The 18,349-nt window shown below is 56.8% G+C and overlaps 1 protein-coding gene across 8 annotated transcripts; it reads left to right on the top strand.

Annotated features, from left to right (window-relative positions):
* Positions 1-1,188: 1,188 nt before the first annotated feature.
* Positions 1,189-16,075, top strand: RASGRP2 (RAS guanyl releasing protein 2). Of its 8 annotated transcripts, XM_036862102.1 has the most exons (18): positions 1,189-1,299; positions 3,154-3,294; positions 3,941-4,043; positions 4,590-4,652; positions 4,979-5,110; positions 5,878-6,028; positions 6,227-6,400; positions 6,560-6,676; positions 8,388-8,669; positions 9,613-9,690; positions 9,897-10,019; positions 10,352-10,467; positions 13,550-13,691; positions 13,962-13,998; positions 14,580-14,756; positions 15,030-15,061; positions 15,635-15,699; positions 15,863-16,005. In XM_036862102.1, the coding sequence occupies exons 2-18, from the start codon at positions 3,222-3,224 to the stop codon at positions 15,984-15,986; spliced, it is 1,989 nt and encodes a 662-aa protein (XP_036717997.1). In that variant the 5' UTR covers positions 1,189-1,299; positions 3,154-3,221; the 3' UTR covers positions 15,987-16,005. The 8 variants fall into 8 exon arrangements, with proteins under 8 accessions (XP_036717997.1, XP_036717999.1, XP_036718000.1 ...); XM_036862104.1 differs by lacking the exon at positions 15,030-15,061 and having other exon boundaries at positions 15,863-16,075; XM_036862105.1 differs by lacking the exon at positions 14,580-14,756.
* Positions 16,076-18,349: the final 2,274 nt, after the last annotated feature.

The raw sequence follows: 18,349 nt of genomic DNA, 5'->3' as shown, positions 1-18,349 counted from the left end.
TTAGCCCCGCCCCACTGCGGCGTTTAAGGGTCTCTCAGCAGGTGGCTGCTCTAGGTCCAAAGTAAGGAGAGTGTTAGGGCGGGGGACACGCACAGACCGTCTAGGCTAGGCCGGTGTTGCCCCTCCTCACTTGGGGAAACTAAGGACCAGAAGGGGCCTGTTTGTAGGTCTCGTTTTACCGAGATTGAGGTGTGGGGGAGGTCCTGCCTCCGCAGCCGGGTAGCAGGGCGGGGCAAGCCTCAGAAGATTTGTTTGGGGCCCGATGGTTTCACAGTGAGTGTGTTTGAACCCGAACAGCCGGAAACGGTTACCGGCTCCCCTAGGCCCGGCTTGTGGGGACCCCAACCGCCTGCGGCTTCCCCTCCCAAGTTCCTCTCTGCCGGGGGCGGGGGGGGGCGCAGGCCCCCAGGCTCCAGTTTTCTAGCTGCGGAGAACCCACCCGTCGCTTGCAGCTGCCCCTTTTCATCTGGCCTCATGGGGAGCCAGGCTTCCGGGGCCCCAGTCCCTCCTGTGTGAACTGGAGCTCCCTCTATCCCCAGACCTCGAGGCCCCTTCTCCAGGTAGCCGCGTTTTCATTCCTCCCTCCCCACAAGCCCCTCTCCTCCAAGTGTTCCCACCTTGTCCTAGCCCCTCCCCCAGGCTATCACAAGGACCCGCCGCGCCCACGCCCCCGATCTCTACCCGACCTGTGCCCCCCGCTGCCCGCAGGAAGACGCCCGGCCCCAGGCCGGGTTAGCCCCGTGGGAACGGTTTGTCTCGAAAACAGGAACCCGGGCCGGGGGCTGGGCGGGGCGCCCCTTCCCCACCGCAGTCTGCTTCCTGCCCCTCCCAGCTTCCTCTGCCCCACACCAGGCAGGGCGGGGGGCAGGGGGGTGTCTGTGGTGGGGGGAGAGGACCGGTGGTTTAGTTTCCCCCCTCCATGTCCCGCGCGGCCTGACCTCCCCTCACCCACCCTCGGCGCGGCCCGTGGCGCAGCCCCCCCGCCCGCGGCCCTGGTCTCCCGGTCGGCGCGGCAGGGCAGGGGTTAAGCTGCCGCAGGGACCGCCGTGTGCGGGGCGAGAGGGAGCCCCCGATGGGGGAGGCGCAGCCGCCGGTGCGGAGCCCGGCGCAGGGGCGGGAGGGGAGGCGAGGGGAGGGGAGAGGAGGGGGCGGCCGCGGAGCGGGGGCGGGGCGGCGGGGAGCGGGGCCGCGGCGCGGAGAGCGGGCGGGAGCCGCAGCCGCAGCGAGGTCGGCGGGCAGGAGAGCACGGAGGTGGCGCCAGCCGGGCCGGGTGCGGGCTTCTTGCCGCGGGTCCCAAGTGTGAGTGAGCGAGCGCGGGGGGGAGAGGAGGGCGCGCAGGGCAGAGGAGGCCCGGCCCCTAGGGGCCCTCGAGGGCGGCGCAGACGGGCTGGGGGCGGCGGGTGGGTTGGTGGGTGGGGAGGCTGCGGCCCGGGTCAGGGCTAGGAGGGACCTGCCGAGAGACCCGAAGCTCCCTGGACAAGCGCGGGAGGGGGCGGCATCCGGGGCGCACCCGGCCCCTCCTAGCCATGTCTCAGCGGGACCTTCCCCGGCGAATCCCCCATTTGACAGATGAGAAAATTGAGGCTCCGAGAGGCCAAGTGACCCTCAAGGTCACACAGCGAGGAAGCGGGAGAGCCGGGCGGCGATGACTCTGGGTGCCTCTTAGGAAAAGTCTACCAGAGAACTCCATAGAGGAGTCCCCCGCTCCCCGCCCGCAGCCCGGGGGAGTATGTGTAGGGGCGGGGTACCTTCTGTGGGGCAAGGCTTTGCCAGCGTCCATGGGTGCGGGATGTCAGGTCGCTGGGGCCGCAGGGCTGGCCCTGGATCGCAGATGAAGGGGGCGGGGGCGGAATGGGCGTGTGTGCGTACCCACCGGGTGTGTGCATGTGTGGGAGAGTGTACATGCGTGTAGGTGCACTGCCTTGCGTGTGTGCACACGTGTGCGGATGTCAGCGCTGCTGTGGCCGCGGAACTCCAGGCTGGCCTGGCTCTAGTGAGCAGCAGGGCCGGAAGCCGGCCCCTTCAACGGGTTTGCATTCTGGGGTAGAGAGCTGGGTATGTGTGTCCGAGGTTTCCTTCGTTCAGGTGTGCGAGGGGTGTGGGTGCCATTGTGTGTGTGAGAGAGAGTATGGGAGGTAATTGCCTGAGGCTCGGCTTTTTGGGAGCCTCAGGCATTCTTGCACCCCGATGTGGGTCCCTGGCCTCGGGCGTGGAATGAGTGTCTGTCTCTGCATGGGTGTGTATATTCCCGCCAGTGACTGGAGTTGCTGGTGGAGTCGTACAGGCACTCTCCACCCCCCACGGTGCTAGCGCCCCCTCCTGGGCACCCTACTCTGTGCTCGAGTGTGGACGGCCTGTGTGTGCACTCAGTTCGACTGTGCAGTATGGGGACCTGCGTCAGGGTCTGGGGATGAAGATAGCCTGCGGAAGGGCTGAGCCGGGACCCTTGGGGCCTTCACGGAGGAGGTGGCTTAGGAACGCGCGGTTCCCAGGCTCAGGCTTCCCGCTGACGCCTCCGGGCCGCAGTGGGCTCCCCGCTCCGCCCTCTCCGCCCCCCCCCCCCGGAATGTTCCTCTCCGCTCCAGCCCGCCTCCCCAAGGGCAGGCCCCTGGGGGCTGCCACAGCCCCGCCTCCCCTTCCGGGGAGCCCGGGAGGGGGCGACGCGGGCAGGACGCCTGGGTTCCTCCCCCCTCTCATCCCAGGGAGAAATTCCTCCGAGGTCCCCTCAGGCTCTGGGTTCCCAAAATAACCCTGCGGGGGAAGGGAGGCTGTGAAGGGAGGGAAGCGGGAGGGGCGCAGAACTGAGCTGCGGGGTGCTGCAGGTGCCTCTGGGGAGAGGACGTGAGGAGAAGAGGGCCTGCGGGGAGGGGGGCTGGGCTACTAACCAGCCCCCGGAGTTCTGGCTCGTCCCCATCCCCGGGGAGTCCCTCAGCCCTCCCACGACTCCAAGGGTGGGCCGGAAGCTTCTTGGCCAGTTCGTTTCCCAACTGGTGGGTTGCAACATCCCGGGCCAGTTAACCCCAGGAGTGGCCGCGGCGGACGACTCCGCCCCTGCCCAGCAGGGGGCGTGCCTGCCCCGCCCCATTTCTGTCCGCGGGGCCGCTCCCCCGGCCCGCGCCTTCGCAGACTCCCGCTCTGCCTCTCCCGGGACAGGGGTCCGGTCCGAGCCCCGTGGAGGCTCTCGGAGCGCAGCTTGGCCCAGCCTACCCGCGCCGGAGGCCATGGCGGGCACCCTGGACCTGGACAAGGGCTGCACGGTGGAGGAGCTGCTCCGTGGTTGCATTGAAGCCTTCGGTGAGTGGCACGGGAGGACACGCCCAGCCTGAGCCCAGCCGGGAGCCTGAACCCGGACCCCTGCCTCCCAGGGCAGACCTCTGCCCAACTCGCATCCTGCAGCCTCTTTGGCGAAAGTCTCCTCTGCATCCCGGGGTAGAGAGAGCCACACGCTGCAGAAAGAGAAAAGGTTTCCCTTCCCTAGTATACCAGCGTTGAAGGGAGGGACGGCGGTGTCCCCAGGCTCTGACCCATGAGGACCATTATCTGCCTCCCCGGGGGATCCGGAGGAACTCGCTATTGCGGCCTGGAAGCTGTTTCCGGCTGATGGGGGGTGGCTTATCTGGTGAAGGGGTGCCCCTTCCCCAGGCACTCAGGAAATGACCTCTGGATTCTTGACCCCGCGGAACCCGTCTCCTTCCGCCCCAGCTGGTTCCCCTCCAGACTACAGGCCCGACTCAGACGCTCCTCTCCTCTAGTTCCTCGGATCCTGCCTTATCCCTCTTCCACCCTACCTTTACTTTATAATCTGCCTCCTGGTTTCGGAGCCCTGGGAAAGCCGGAGGCGGCCGGGAGCCAGAAACCCGGCAGGCTGCGGGGTAGGGTTTAGGGACCGCGGCTGCGGGACGTAGGGTCAACCCGCTTCTCCTTGACCCCTCGGAGTTAGATGACTCCGGGAAGGTGCGGGACCCGCAGCTGGTGCGCATGTTCCTCATGATGCACCCCTGGTACATCCCTTCCTCTCAGCTGGCGGCAAAACTGCTGCACATATATCCTTCGCCAGCCTCGCCAAGGGCCCTGCGGTCCGGGTCCATAAGGGAGCCCCGCTGCCCAGCGGGGGCAGAGGATGGGCTTCGCTCCTAGAGCGTGGGCCGCTCCCACATCACAGAATTCAGGATTGGCCCAGGCTCCAGCTAGGGCCTAAGCTCCACCCCTTTCCTCCCCTCTGAACTAAGGCCCCGTCCCCGGGTCTCTCCCCAGCCTAGGCCTTGCTCTCTCCTCCCCACAGCCTAGGACCTGCTTCTACTCCCAGCGCAGGTCCTGCCTCTTGCTTCTTTCCCAGAACCCAGGTCCTGCTCTCAGCCTCTCCCAGAATCTGGCCCCCATGTCCACCCAGGCACCCTCCCAAAGCTCACACCTCACCTCTGCCTTCAGCCCCTTTCCAGAGCTTGGGCCCTGCCCACCCCAGACCCCACCCCTAGAACTTCTCCTAGAACCAGGCCCTGCCCTCATCCTCCCCCAAGAACTCGGGTCCCATCCCCTGCCTCCTTTTCTAGAGTAAGTCTCCATCCTTGTTTTCCTTAACTCTGCTTCACCTACCAACAATCCCGGAAGGACAGCTCCAATTCGCTTCAGGTGAAAACATGCCATCTGGTCAGGTGAGTCTTCCTCTTGGGGCTCAGTCCCCTCCTCTGCTCCCTTATCTCAGGCTTCAGACTGGCCTGAAGGAGTGGAAATAGCTCGTTCTGCAAGCTGGTCATGTGGGTTTGAACCCGGCTCTGTCCATGGTGGTGGTGCTGCTGAAGGCTTGCCCCTTCCTGGTCCTGGACCGGTCCCTGTTTTCTGATCTGCCCAGTGCCGGTGGGGAAGGAAAGAGCTGGGCGAGGGGAACCACAGTTTGAGGCTCTTTCCCCGTCTCTGGGAAACTACGATCCTAGGGAATGTGGGGGAAGGGCTGCCTTGGGTGACTCTGAACCTCCACCAGGTACTGGATTTCAGCATTCCCAGCGGAGTTTGATTTGAATCCTGAGCTCGCTGAGCAGATCAAGGAGCTGAAGGCTCTGCTAGACCAAGAAGGGAACCGCCGGCACAGCAGCCTCATCGACATCGAGAGCGTGTGCGTGGGGGGAGCTCGGAGGGCTGGGAAGGGCACTCAGCATCCTACACCATCTGCACTTAATACATGTTTGTTGAATTGAATGGGTGAGGGTCATGTCACTCTTGCTTAAAAACCTTCTATGGCTCCCTATCGTCTTCACAATGCCTCGGCTGGGGATTAAGGCCTTTCATAGTCTCAGGCCAGCTTGGCATTCCTGCCTCATCTTCCACAGCCCGCCGCCCTATACCAGGCACCTCATACTGCAGCTGCACGGGTCCACCCACCATTCTGCAGCCCCTGCATCCTTTCCCACCATGGCTCTTTGCTCATGTCCCCTTGCCTCCTCCTCCGTGTTATCAAAGCTCAGCACAAGTGTGGAGTGTCTGTGGACTCTTTCAGGGCAGAATTTGTCGTTCCTGCCTCTGTTCCTCCATGACACTTTGTGCAGACCCCTGCCCAGAGACCTCTGCACTTGTGCCACACTATTTCGTGATTGTTTGTTTCTGTGTCTGTCTCCCTCAGTAGACTGTGAGCTCCTCGGGGGCAGGAACCGTGTCTTGCTCATCTCTGTACCCCCAGCGCCTAGCACAGTGCCTGGCACAGAGTAGGTCTTCCATAAATCTGTGTTGAGTGCGTGACGAGGGGGAGATTGCAGGAGGTGCTGGGACTGGGGACATTCGTGCTCTGCACAGTGTCTCGCAGTCAGCGTGAGTGGCATGAGTGTGGGGCCATGAGGGGTGGGGCATCTCCAGCAAAGGACTCACTGCCCCGCCCTACTCCCCCAGCCCCACCTACAAGTGGAATCGGCAGGTGACCCAGAGGAACCCTGTGGAACAGAAAAAGCGCAAGATGTCCCTGTTGTTTGACCACCTGGACCCCATGGAGCTGGCAGCACATCTCACCTACTTGGAATATTGCTCCTTTTGCAAGATCCTGGTGCGGCCCAATGGCCTTCGGTCAGGGAGCGGGTGTGGGCTGGAGAGGGGGTGCCAGGAGGGGCAGGGTCTCTGGGGTAGGTGGGGTCACAGGGTGGGTCTGGGGTTTCAGTGTAACCACCAAAGGGCCACTGGAGGGTGAGGAGCGGCTGTTGGTGAGGGGAGGGGCCACAGGGTGCTGAGGCCACCCTGCCTGCAGTTCCAGGACTATCACAGTTTCGTGACTCACGGCTGCACCGTGGACAACCCTGTCCTGGAGCGATTCATCTCCCTCTTCAACAGTGTCTCGCAGTGGGTGCAGCTCATGATTCTCAGCAAGCCCACAGCCCCGCAGCGGGCCCTGGTCATCACACACTTCGTCCACGTTGCAGAGGTGCCTGCCCCTCCCCTTCCCCCCAACCTCCCCAATTGCCAGTAGGGCTGAGTCCCTCCTTTCCCCTAACCCACTGCCAGGTCTTCTCCAGAAAAGCTGGGCCAAGTTCTGGGCCCACTCAGTGACTCACTGCCTCATCTCTCTCCATTTATTCCCCAGAAACTCCTGGAGCTGCAGAATTTCAACACGCTGATGGCGGTGGTCGGGGGCCTGAGCCACAGCTCCATCTCCCGCCTCAAGGAGACCCACAGCCACGTGAGCCCGGAGACCATCAAGGTGCTTGAGACTCGGGGGGTCAGGGGAACGGCCTGGTCAGCCTTCCCAGGGCTGGCCTCGCTGAGAACTCCCAGCAGCGCTGGGGGCTGGGCACTCCCTCTTCATTTGATAAATGAGGAAACTGAGTCTGGGGGTTAAATCCTTTCCCAGTTGCACAGTGAAAGCAGCAGAGTGGAGTCTCACAGGTCTGCCGAACTTCAAAGCTCGTGCTTTACTCTTCCCCTGCTTATTTTATTTTATTTTATTTTTTCGGCCGTGCCGCACACATGTGGGATCTTAGTTTCCTGACCAGGGATCAAACCCGTGCCCCCTGCAGTGGAAGCACCGAGTCTTAACCACGGGACCACCAGGGGAAGTCCCTATTTTATTTTAAAAAACATAACTGGTGACATACATATAGAAAAGTCTATAAAACATATGTACAGTTAAAAAAATTAGAAAACGCCTGTGTAACTACCACTCAGGTCTAGAAGTAGAACACTGCCAGCACCTTAGAGCATAACTCCCTCCTCATCAGAGGCAAACAATGTCGTGACATTCCTAAGGATGATGACCTTGCTTTTCTTTCTTTCTTTTTAAAAATTTTTATTTATTTATTCATTTATTTTGGCCGTACTGCATGGCATGTGGGATCTTAGTTCCCCAAACCTGTGCTCCCTGCAGTGGAAGCTCAGAATCCTAACCACTGGACCACCAGGGAATTCCTGACCTTGTTTTTCTGGATGGCTTTACCACCTATGTATGCATCCCAAAACCATGTGGGTTTCTTGTTGCCTGTTTTTGAACCTCCTATGAATGGAATTGTGTTGTATATGTGATTTTACTTCTTGCTTCTTTCATTCTTACATTCTGTTGTGTGGAGCAATTGTTCATTCACTTCCGTTGCCGTATAATATTTTAGTCCACCCCGATTTGTGTATCTCCTCTACTGTTGAACATTTGGGGTTTTTCCAGTTTGGGCTGTTACGAATGATACCACTAAGAATATTCTTCGAAATCGTCGTCCTGTGCTGCTCTGCCTCCCTGATCCTCAGTTTCCTCTCCTGTGAAATGGTTTTTTAAAAAATTATTTATTTATTTATTTTCTTTATTTTTTTGGCTGTGTCGGGTCTTAGCTGCGGCACGTGGGGTCTTCGTTGAAGCTTGCGGGATCTTTTGTTGTGGCGCGGGCTCTTCATTGCGGCGTGCGGGCTTCTCTCTAGTTGTGGCGCACAGGTTCCAGAGTGCTGGGCTCTGTAGTTTGCGGCACGCAGGCTCTCTTGTTGAGGCACGCGAGCTCAGTAGTTGCGGCATGGGGGCTTAGATGCCCCGCAGCGTGTGGGATCTTAGCTCCCTGACCAAGGATCCAACCCGTGTCCCCTGCATTGGAAGGCGGATTCTTTACCACTGGACCACCAGGGAAGTCCCCTCTTCTGTTAAATGTTGATGATAATCTGTGCCTCGGCCTGGTGTAGAGGTGTGGTATTTGGTAGTGGGTGTCCCTTTGAACTCATGACCTATGAATTCTGATTCCCAGGGGCTAAGGGAGCCAGTGTTGGGGGATAGTGAGGGAGGCTTTTGACCTTTCACCCATTCCTGACCCTGACTCCACATCCTCTCCCACGTTTCCAGGGCTGGGCAGGGGAAGGAGAGTTGAGCCTGTGACATGTGATGTGTATGTGATGTGTGTGTGTGTGTGTGTGTGTGTGACCCTCTGCCCTTTGTCCCCCAGCTCTGGGAAGGTCTGACCGAACTAGTGACGGCCACTGGCAACTATGGCAACTACCGGCGCCGGCTAGCAGCCTGCGTGGGTTTCCGCTTCCCCATCTTGGGTGTGCACCTCAAGGACCTGGTGGCCCTGCAGCTGGCACTGCCTGACTGGCTGGACCCCACCCGGACCCGACTTAATGGGGCCAAGATGAAGCAGCTCTTCAGCATCCTGGAGGAGCTGGCCATGGTGACCAGCCTTCAGCCCCCAGTGCAAGCCAACCCCGACCTGCTGAGCCTGCTGACGGTGAGGGGCCAGCAGCGGGGTCGACAGCTGCACCTGGTCCTGCAGGCTTGGCCTTGGGTTCTCAGTTCTGATCGAAGAACTGAGACCCAGCCTGGGCCCCAAGGTTGGGGTGAACTTGGAGAAGGGTTCTAGGCTCCAGATGGGGCTGTGGGCCCCTGAGGCTGGCATGTGGACTTGAGGCTGGGCCTGGGCCCTGAGTTGAGTTCCTAGCAGTGGGCTGTGTTCAAGGTTTGGGGTCAAACTCTGGATTCTGGGTATAGGGGTGGCTTTTATTTTATTTTTTTAATTTTAATTTTCATTTTTTGGCTGTGCTTCGTGGCTTGTGGGATCTTAGTTCCCTGACCAGGGATGGAACCCGCACCCTCGGCAGTGAAAGCGCTGAGTCCTAACCTCCGGACCGCCAGGGGATTCCCCAGGGGCGGCTTTTAAACATGGCCCTGAGCTCTGAGGTTCTGGGCTTGGTCTTGGACTTGGTTTTGAGCCCTAGCGTAGGAGTTGTGTTCTAGTCCAGATCTGGACTAGGTTCTAATTGTTGGGCTGGGGCTTAGGTTTTAAGGTTTGGTGTGAAGTCCTACCTGTTTCTAGGTTCTGGACTGAGATGGGGATTGAAATCTGAGCTGGAGTCTGGTTGCTGGATGGGGTTCTATGTTGAGGGGGGAATTTCAGAGCTCTCAGCTGGGTTGTGACCTGGATTCTTGGCTGAGATCTTGGCAGTGCATTGTGTTCAAGGTTTGGGGCCAAGATACAGGTTCTGGTCTGTGGGCTAGGCTGGCGTGTGGTTGCTGGGATGTGTTCTAAGCTGGCCTTTGTCCTGAGTCTAGCTTCTGGGCCAGGCTCGGGGCTGGGCTGTGACCTCTAGGTGGACCTGTGGGTCTGAGTTCTGGGCAGTGGGCTCCTGAGAGCAGCAGAGGCCGGTGGGCGTGATCAGACCTGTGTGTCCCAGGTGTCTCTGGATCAGTATCAGACAGAGGATGAGCTCTACCAGCTGTCCCTGCAGCGGGAACCGCGCTCCAAGTCCTCGGTGAGGGGCGGACTCGCTGCTTACCCACTCGGCCCATCCTCTTCCTCCCCCACCTCTGCCCTCCTGGGAGTTCCAAGATTAGAGGCTACCTCACCCATCCTGCTCGTTGGGCAGGCTTCCTTGTCCCCAGGGCTTGCCCTCTCTCCTCCACTGGGCCCTGGGCTTCCTCACCTCTGGCCCTCTCTCAGCCTCGACCATTCCCACAGCCAACCAGCCCCACCAGCTGCACACCGCCGCCCCGGCCCCCGGTGCTGGAGGAGTGGACCTCAGCGGCCAAACCCAAGCTGGATCAGGCACTCATGGTGGAGCACATTGAGAAGATGGTGGAGGTGAGACTCCGTGGCAGCCGGCTCCGGAGTCCGCGGGGGGCGGGGGGGACAGGCGTAGTGGTCAATCAAGGCTAGTTGTGCCAGGGCACTGCCCTGGGAGCCACCACCAGTGCCAGGTGCTAGGGCCAACACTCAGTCTCCAGAAGGCACGGGGCGCAGCTGATGGGTGGGGTTGGGATGGGGGTATGGAGAAGGGAGGTGGTGGGGGAGACAGACAGCTGCCCACGGCTGAGACGCCCCCCCCTTCATCACTTGGACTGGGAATGTGGGCACGGTGGGGCCGATGCTCCTTTTATCCTCCCCTCCCCCATGTGTCCCTCTGTGTACCCCAGTCTGTGTTCCGGAACTTCGATGTCGATGGGGACGGCCACATCTCACAGGAGGAGTTCCAGATCATCCGTGGGAACTTTCCTTACCTCAGCGCCTTTGGAGACCTCGACCAGAACCAGTGAGGAGGCCTGGGGGCAGGGGGAGAGGGAAGGCAGGCTCACTTCCCCTTGGGTTTTAGTTTCCTCCCGTGCAAGATGAGGACATTGAACCAGATGATCTTGAGGGAGGAAGCCACCCATGTGGGGAGGGGCTCTTGTTTTCGGGGTGGCTGCCAGCTGCAGAGGCACAGGGTTACCTCACTTATTCAGACCGAAGAGGGGGTGGGGGGACTCCACCTGAATCTTGCGAAGACTGTGGCCTGGGGACTGTTGCTACGTAAATGCCATTTTATTTGTGGAGCTCACAGCTGGCAAAAAGTGTGGGCACGTTGAACTCCTCGGTAGCCTGTCTTAATGAATAGATAAGAAAAGCCTGCAATTAGCAGCACCCACTTGCTTATCAACAATTCACAATTCACATGCTGACAATTTGGACAAACAGCTGGTTCTCTGGAGTAGGTTAAACATGCCCCCTGCAGCCATGTTCGCACCCTGGTTTTGCTGAGCGGACAAAATTCCAATCAAAATTTATAGTCCATCCCAGGTCGATTTACTTTTTAATGTTATCCGTATTTCAAAAAGCTGGGTTTTTTTCCATATTATAAAAATCCATGGATAAAAAAAATCCAGGTAGTAAAATAGATTTATAGTGAGCAAAGTGTATAAGGTAAGAAGTGAAAATTCCCTCCCTCCTTTCCCACTCAGAGGTTGTCATTAGTAACTATGTTAGTAACATTACTGGCTGGCAATGCCTGTATCTTTCCAGTCTTTTTTTCATGCATGTTGCAAATTGTTAGAGAATTTGTCTGTGTCTGTTTCATAGACAAACAGGATGATGGTATAAATCTAGTTCTGCCAGTGGCGTTCATTGTAGTTGCTTTGTTTCTCCTCCCACTGTTGGGAGCAAATAGTTGAAAACAGAGTTTTCTCTAAGTTGAAAACAGTTCCCCGTCACCTCCCTGGGTGGGGTGGATTTTTTCCAGGCCACACTTTTAGGGAGGGTGCAGCCCTTGGAGACCTTCAAGGCGTCAGCTTCATGCAGGCATCTCAGCCTTAACTCCCCACCTCCTGCAGGCCCCAGGCAGGTATCAAAATCCAGCACCTGGCTCCTGGGGCAGCCGCAGCTCACTGCCTCAATTTGAAGATCTCTCTTTGTTTCTGAAACTTGGGGGTTTCCATTTCTTACAAACTCACCTGTGCATTTAAAGCAATTTTTGATATATTTTAACCAGCATCTGGGTATTTGTAGCAGTAGGGTTTTCAGGGTTTTTTTTGTTTTTGTTTTAAAATCACTGTCTTGACAGAACTGCATGCTTTGTGTTTTTTTACTTTTGTTTTCCACTTAAACCCTCATCATGGACATCTTTCCAGGCCGATTCATGCAGAACTACCTCATTCTTTAGAACAGCTGCAGAGTATTACACTATGTGGCTGGGCCATCATTTGCCTCACCATTCTCCTGCTGATGGACATGTAGACTGTTCCCAGTTTTCCGCTATTAATATCCACCATGCTACTGTGAACATCTTTGTACCGATGCACTCAGGCCACTATTTTTGTAGGAGAAATTCCTAGAAGTGGGATAATTGGATCAAAAGATATGCACATTCTAAATTAGAAGAGAGACTGCCAAGGTGACCTCAGGCAAGGTTGTGCCAGCTTGCACTCCCATCAGCAGTGAACGAGTGCCCATTTCCCAACTTCCTTGCCAACAGTGGATGCTATAATAAGCTTTACAATTTTGCCAGTCTAATTGGCAAATGGTGTCTTGGTTAAATTTGCATTTCTTTAATACTAGTGGGGGTAGGATATCTTCATATGTTTATTGGCCGCTTCTGTTTCTTCTGTAAATTGCCTGTTCGTGTTTTTTGTCCATTATTCCACTGGGTTTGTGAGTCTTTTTCTCATTGATTTCTAGAATCTCTGTTAATGGATATTAACCCTTGGTGTTGAATATGTTTGCAAATATTTTCTCCCAGTCTGTCATTTATGTTGTCCTTTTCCATATAAAATTTTTTAAAAATGTGTGCTCAATATGTCAGTCTTTTCCTTTATGGCTTCTCGGATTTGTGTTATGCGTAGAAAGGCCTTCATCCCCTCAAGATTACAAAATTCTTCCCTCATACCTTTTCAGATACTTTGAAAATTTTATTTTTTACATTAGTGTTCTGAATTTAGTGGGAAACAAGTTTTCATGAACAGTGTGAGATAGGAGCCTAGGTTTACATATTTTCATAAACCGTCAGTTGTCCCAATGTACCATTGATTTGAAGGACCACCTGGATCACCCAAATACAATGGGCAGGCGTTTCCGACAAGGGCCACCCCTGGTGGAAATAGCTCCCAGTGGCCCAGCACCTATTAACCATTACAGACACTGTTGTCAGTGCTCCATGGGCACTATCTCATTTAATCCTTACCCAAAGGCCTCTGAGGTGTAGGAACTATCATCGTCCCCATTTATAGAAGAGGAAACCGAGGGATGGGGAGATTAACTAGCCTGAAGTCACACAGAGAAGAAGTAGAGCCCAAATTTGAACTGAGTTCTGTCCATCTCCAGAGCACGTGCTCACTCTTTCCCTAAAATATGTGAATGGGTGAAAAAAAAGGGCTCCGTGGGGAAGCCCCGGATTACCTTTCTGGCAGGATTGCACAAGAGTGAGACAGGTGCAGCTTTTTCCAATCTTACCTGGTCCCCAAACTCATCAGAGATCTCTTAATTCTCAGGGCTCCGGACTGGTGTTCCACAGAGCTCACTTTGGGAAACAGAAGCTGATAATCCCATGGGAAAGTGCAGAGCAATTTTAGTTTACACACCAACTCTGTGAAGTGAGCAGGGCAGGAATTATGATCCCCATTTTTCCAGGGAGGAAACCCAGGGCAGTGACTTGCCCAAGACCACACAACTAGTTAGTAGCAGCTACTACATCTGCCTGACTCCAAGTCTAGTGCTCTTTCTCTTTCCTGCACCAGGGGTCCAAAATCAGGAGTCGGTGAGGACCTTTAACTTGGTAGGGGTTTTTCCCAGTGGGATGGGTTAAGCTGGTGGTGGGTGGTCCCAGGGAGGCCCCCAGAGCTGAGGCCCTCCCCCTTCCCGGACAGGGATGGCTGCATCAGCAAGGAGGAGATGGTCTCCTACTTTCTGCGCTCCAGCTCTGTGCTGGGTGGCCGCATGGGCTTCGTACACAACTTCCACGAGAGCAACTCCTTGCGCCCGGTCGCCTGCCGCCATTGCAAGGCCCTGGTGAGCCCCCGCCCAAGCCACACCCCTCCAGCACCGGCCCCGCCCCATCCACGCCCCGCCCTTCCTTCTGGCCCCTCCCCTGCCGGAGCCTTCTCAGCCTAGGCAAAGCTTAATTCCACCTGCCTCTCCTCTTGCTGTTCTGAACAAAACCCTGAGGGGGCCCTAAGGCTCCAGAAAGGGTCAGTCCCACTCCCTGCCCATAGAAAGGAAGAAGTAGAGTCATCCCCTCTAAACCCCTCCCCCCTACTACGGCCCCCTCCTCTATTTCAGATCCTGGGCATCTACAAGCAGGGCCTCAAATGCCGAGGTGAGATGGAATTACAGGGCTGCTGGGCTGAGTTTTTTGGGAAGAGTTGCTATCTGGGTGAATATTCTTATTTTGGTGGGGTAATTGCCAAGGAGTGAAGTACCTTAGAGCCAAAGAGGCATGCTGATTGATGTGAAGCGTGTAGCCTTTAACAGGGCTTTTGTTGGGACTTCCCTGGCTATCCAGTGGTTAAGACTCCGTGCTTCCACTGCAGGGGGTGTGGGTTCGACCCCTGGTCTGGGAAGTAAGATCCCGCCTGCCTCGCAGTGCTGCCAAAAAACCCCCCCAGAAACCAAAAACCAAGACAAGCAAACAAAAAACCCAAAAAACAAACAACAACAAGCAAACAAACAAAAACCATGGCCTTTTATTTTGGTGAGGCAGCTGTCCAGGAACAGGGAGCTTTGGAGAGGGCACAGACTGCCGAGTAGGATGAAGAGAGCGCTTGGAAAGGAGGCTCTTGTTTTGGTGGGGCAGCTGCTCAGGAGCAAAGGGACCTGGGGAGAGGTGCAGGCCTGCGGAATGGGGTGAAGGGTGTTCTGATCAGTTGATCTGGCTGGGTTCCCCATCTGCCTCCCCAGCCTGTGGTGTTAACTGCCACAAGCAGTGCAAGGATCGCCTGTCAGTTGAGTGCCGGCGCCGGGCCCAGAGTGTGAGTCTGGAGGGGTCTGCCCCCTCACCCTCCCCCACACATACCCACCATCGCGCCTTCAGCTTCTCCCTGCCCCGCCCTGGCAGGCGAGGCTCCCGGCCTCCAGGTAAGAAGGGGTCTCTTTCTGTACTGGCCTGTGGAGGGAGAGAGGCAAGGCCATGGTGGCATAGTATTACCTTCTCCAGGATGGAAACTATTGCAGAGTTTGTAATTGTCTTATTTTGGTAGGGTGATGGAGAAGGGCTGGACAGGTAAGGGTGTCAGAAGGTGACCAGGGAGCCCTCAACCCTCTGAGGCTGAGGAGGAGAGAGACTAATAAATAAAAAAGAGTAAAAGTGAAAGAGACTTCAAGATTCAATTTGCACTCTTATTTTGTTAGGGGGATTGACAATGGATTGGAGAGGGAGTTTGGTGAGCCATTTGCCTGTGTTTTCCTTTTTGGCTGCTTTGGAGGCTATTCTGAGAAAAGTCCCTTGTCCCCCAAATCTCCCAGCAGCTCTCTTGGAGCCATTGGTGGTTCTAGGTCAGTTTTCTGAATGACAGTTCCTCAAATGATTATTTTGCTGAGAACACTCTGAACAACCATGTTAAACTGGGGTCTAAGGCAGTTGACCACAACTGTTCAGACTGGCATAAGTCCTCAAAAATAGAGGCAGGCACAGGGCATAAGGTCTCAAATACAGAAAAGATGAAACCATTTGCATTGCGCCTTCCAGAAGTGCCGGGGTCTAAAATGTAAAACACACACAAAACTGACATTTAAGCAAACCGCACCGATACATCTGTGGCTGCAAAAAAGCTGTGGCAAAATGAAAACTTAGAAAAAGAGCCTCAAAAATTGGGCCTTTTGGTCATTCAGTGAATTGATTTTTGGTGGATGGTTCTGCTTCTGGGATGGGGCAGGGTGCCTCCGGGGATGGGGAGAAGGGCTGCTGAGGGCACAGGGACCCAGGAGTTGGTCCTGTGACACCCCCCTCCCTGCAGAGATCCGAGAGGAGGACGTTCAGATGGTGGAGGACGGCGTGTTTGACATCCACTTGTAATCGATGGTGAGCCCCCCTGCAGCCTGTGCAGAGCCTCCCCACTCAGGGCTGGGGCAGTGCGGGGATGAGTGGGACGGGTGTTCTGTCCAAATGGCCCAGGCCAGGTGGAATCCTGCTTTTTGGGGAGGGGGGAGGGTCTTCCTCACAACCTCTGTCTTTTTCTTCCCAGCTGTGACTGGATCAAGCACTCATGCCTGCTTTGGAGAAAAGACTTGGACCAGAGCAGGGAGCCTGGGGTGCTGCGGCAGCAGGCTGGGGCTGGGGGGCGGGCTGTGAGGGTGGCATGCGGCTGAGGGCAGGGCCAGGGCTGGTGTCCCTAAGGTTGTACAGATTCTTGTGAATATTTGTATTTTCCAGATGGAATAAAGGCCCAAGTAATTAACCTGGACTATCAACGCCTAGAATCCTTGCGGGGGGCAGAGGGCAGGGGTCCGTAATCACAGGGACTAGAATTGTGGAGCCTAAAACTTTGTAGTCAGAGAATCTTGGGAGATCTGGAATCTCATGTGTCTGGAATCTTGGGGGGGAGTAGAATTGTAGGGGATAGAGCCTTAGAACCAGGAAACCGTGGAACAGAGAGTTTGGGGGGGAGGTCTAGAATCTCTAGGAGTCCAGAATCTTGGGGGCCTAAAACTTGAAAGTAGAATTGCAGAGCCTGGTGGTCATGTATAGCCATAGCCTTCAGCCCGCAGCTGAATTTCCCTTGCTTGACAGGTGGTCTTTCAGCCTCTGCTTGTATACTTCCAGCAACGGGGAGCTCACTACAGAGAATCATGGGAGGGAGGGGGCAGCCCAGAGTGCTGGATGTGGGGGAAGGAGCGAGGGGGGCCACACTCCTTGGGCCTGCAGTCTCCTGGCCTGGCGCTGCTGCCAGCAGAAGGACAGGGACTTCCAGAGGAAATGCATATTGATCCTGCTGTCAGCCTCTGGCAGCTTCTCCCGACCCAACTCTTCCCTCCCGAGTTTGCAGCATGGAGGTTTTGGGGGTCACCACTACCTGAGGAAGGCTAAGGCCACTTCAGAGGCTGGTCTTGGTGAGGAGGGTGGACTGGGGGTCTTCGAAAGGTTCTGAAGCTGAGCCAGGCTGCCCCTGGGGTCAGGAGGCTCTAGACAGCAGTCCGAGAATGGGAGCTACCTCCCCAGCCCCCCTGTCCCAAGCTGAAGCATGTCCTACAGCAACTGCAGGTTGTTCTGGGAGTAGAGGCCTGAGCACCCCAACTCCTACCTGCAAAGCACAATATCTGAGGACTTGGCAATGGCCTTGGCCCCCTCCCTCAAAGTTCCTTGACCCCGTGCCCATCTTTCCCTTTGAGACCCCACTCCCCCTGGCCTACTCCTCATCTGGGGTACCTCCTCCTCCCACCCTGTTACTTCTCAGCTGCAGCTCTGCCACCTGTTGGGCCCCCCCAGCCCTGTCCCCCGTTGGGTCCCCCGCACTGCCCCTCCTTCCATCCTCAGCCCCCTCCCTCCCTTCCTCCTCTGGAGGCTGTAATATCCGTTTCACGATTTGGGGGCTGAGTTGCTATAACAACAGACGGCGATTGTGCTGTGAAGAGCAGCTCGCTCCCTGCGCTGCCTCCATCCCTGCAGCCTGGTCGGCTCCCCTCCCTGCCACCCCCCAGCCCCAGCCTGGCCTCTTCCCAGTGTGTGTGTTTGCAAATGTGTGCCCAGGTCTGCTCCCCCTGGGGATTGTGACGTGTGACTGCCTTTTCATGGTTGCCTGTGTGAATTTGGCAGATGAGCTTCACATTGTGTGCGTGTGTGCATGTGTGTGCACAGGCACGCATACTGTATTTGCTGCATTTCTCCTCCACCGTGTGTCCTCACTGGACCGCGCATGGGAGAAGGGCCACGTTGGGTGGGTGCCTGTTGGGGGGGGTGTCTTGAAGTGGTGGGTCCCACCTACATCCGGTACTCCGAAGCCTGGACCTGGGTGGGGGGAGACATCACTGTAGCTGGGGGAGGGGCAGGGAGGTGCAGCAGCTGCCAGGTGACCTTTCCTGCCCTTGATGGGCAAAGGTGGCCCAGGGAGCTGGGGGTGGGGACCAGAGACAAGTGCTCACTCTTGAATCTCTCCCTGCCCCTGCCCTCCGCCCACCCCTTCCCACACCCATCTATAAGGGTCTGAGAGAAAGTCTCTGTGAGTCACTGTGCCTGTCTGTGTACCCATCAATGCCCTGTTGCCTGGCTGGACACGTCTCTGTGTGTGTGTGCGTGTGCGTGTGTGTGTGTGTTGTGTGTGTGTGTGTGTGTGTGTGTAGCCTGCAGGGAGAGGAGCAGTGGGGGATGGGTAGGGCAGTGGGCTCTGGGGTTAGAGAGGCAATTTCACATTCACAGGCCCTGACTCAGCAGTTCCCATTCTCTGGCTCCTCTAGTGGCCTTGGTGGGGCCATCCTGAGGGTCTCTCCGTCAGAGTAGGCCCCCCAAGTCTAGAACCTGGCTCAGGGATCTCTCTTCCCAACCTCTAGGGTCCTACAGCCTGGGTCCCCCTCTCATCCCCTCACAGGCTGGGAGGGAGCTCTCTGGTGGGGGGGGTGTCCCCACCCATCTACTCAGTAATTGACCACTCTGTGCAAAGTGCCTCGGGGGGCAGGATGACCTCATCCTCTGTGTACACCTGTTCCCCCTGAGGCATGCATCTGCCTCAGGCACCTGT

Source organism: Balaenoptera musculus, chromosome 8 (genome assembly GCF_009873245.2).
Source record: "Balaenoptera musculus isolate JJ_BM4_2016_0621 chromosome 8, mBalMus1.pri.v3, whole genome shotgun sequence".
NCBI classification, from domain to species: domain Eukaryota; kingdom Metazoa; phylum Chordata; class Mammalia; order Artiodactyla; family Balaenopteridae; genus Balaenoptera; species Balaenoptera musculus.
The sequence above is the reverse complement of the archived record's forward strand: the minus strand, read 5'-3'. Positions and strand labels throughout refer to the sequence as shown.

What these genes read in the sequence shown, in the direction of transcription:
- RASGRP2 (XM_036862102.1), top strand. Translation starts at nt 3,222, where the DNA reads ATGGCGGGCACCCTGGACCTGGACAAGGGCTGCACGGTGGAGGAGCTG. An exon ending in TGAGCCCGGAGACCATCAAG is followed by an intron (nt 6,677 to 8,387) that starts GTGCTTGAGACT and finishes TTTGTCCCCCAG; the next exon opens with CTCTGGGAAGGTCTGACCGA. An exon ending in GCGAGGCTCCCGGCCTCCAG is followed by an intron (nt 14,757 to 15,029) that starts GTAAGAAGGGGT and finishes TTATTTTGTTAG; the next exon opens with GGGGATTGACAATGGATTGG.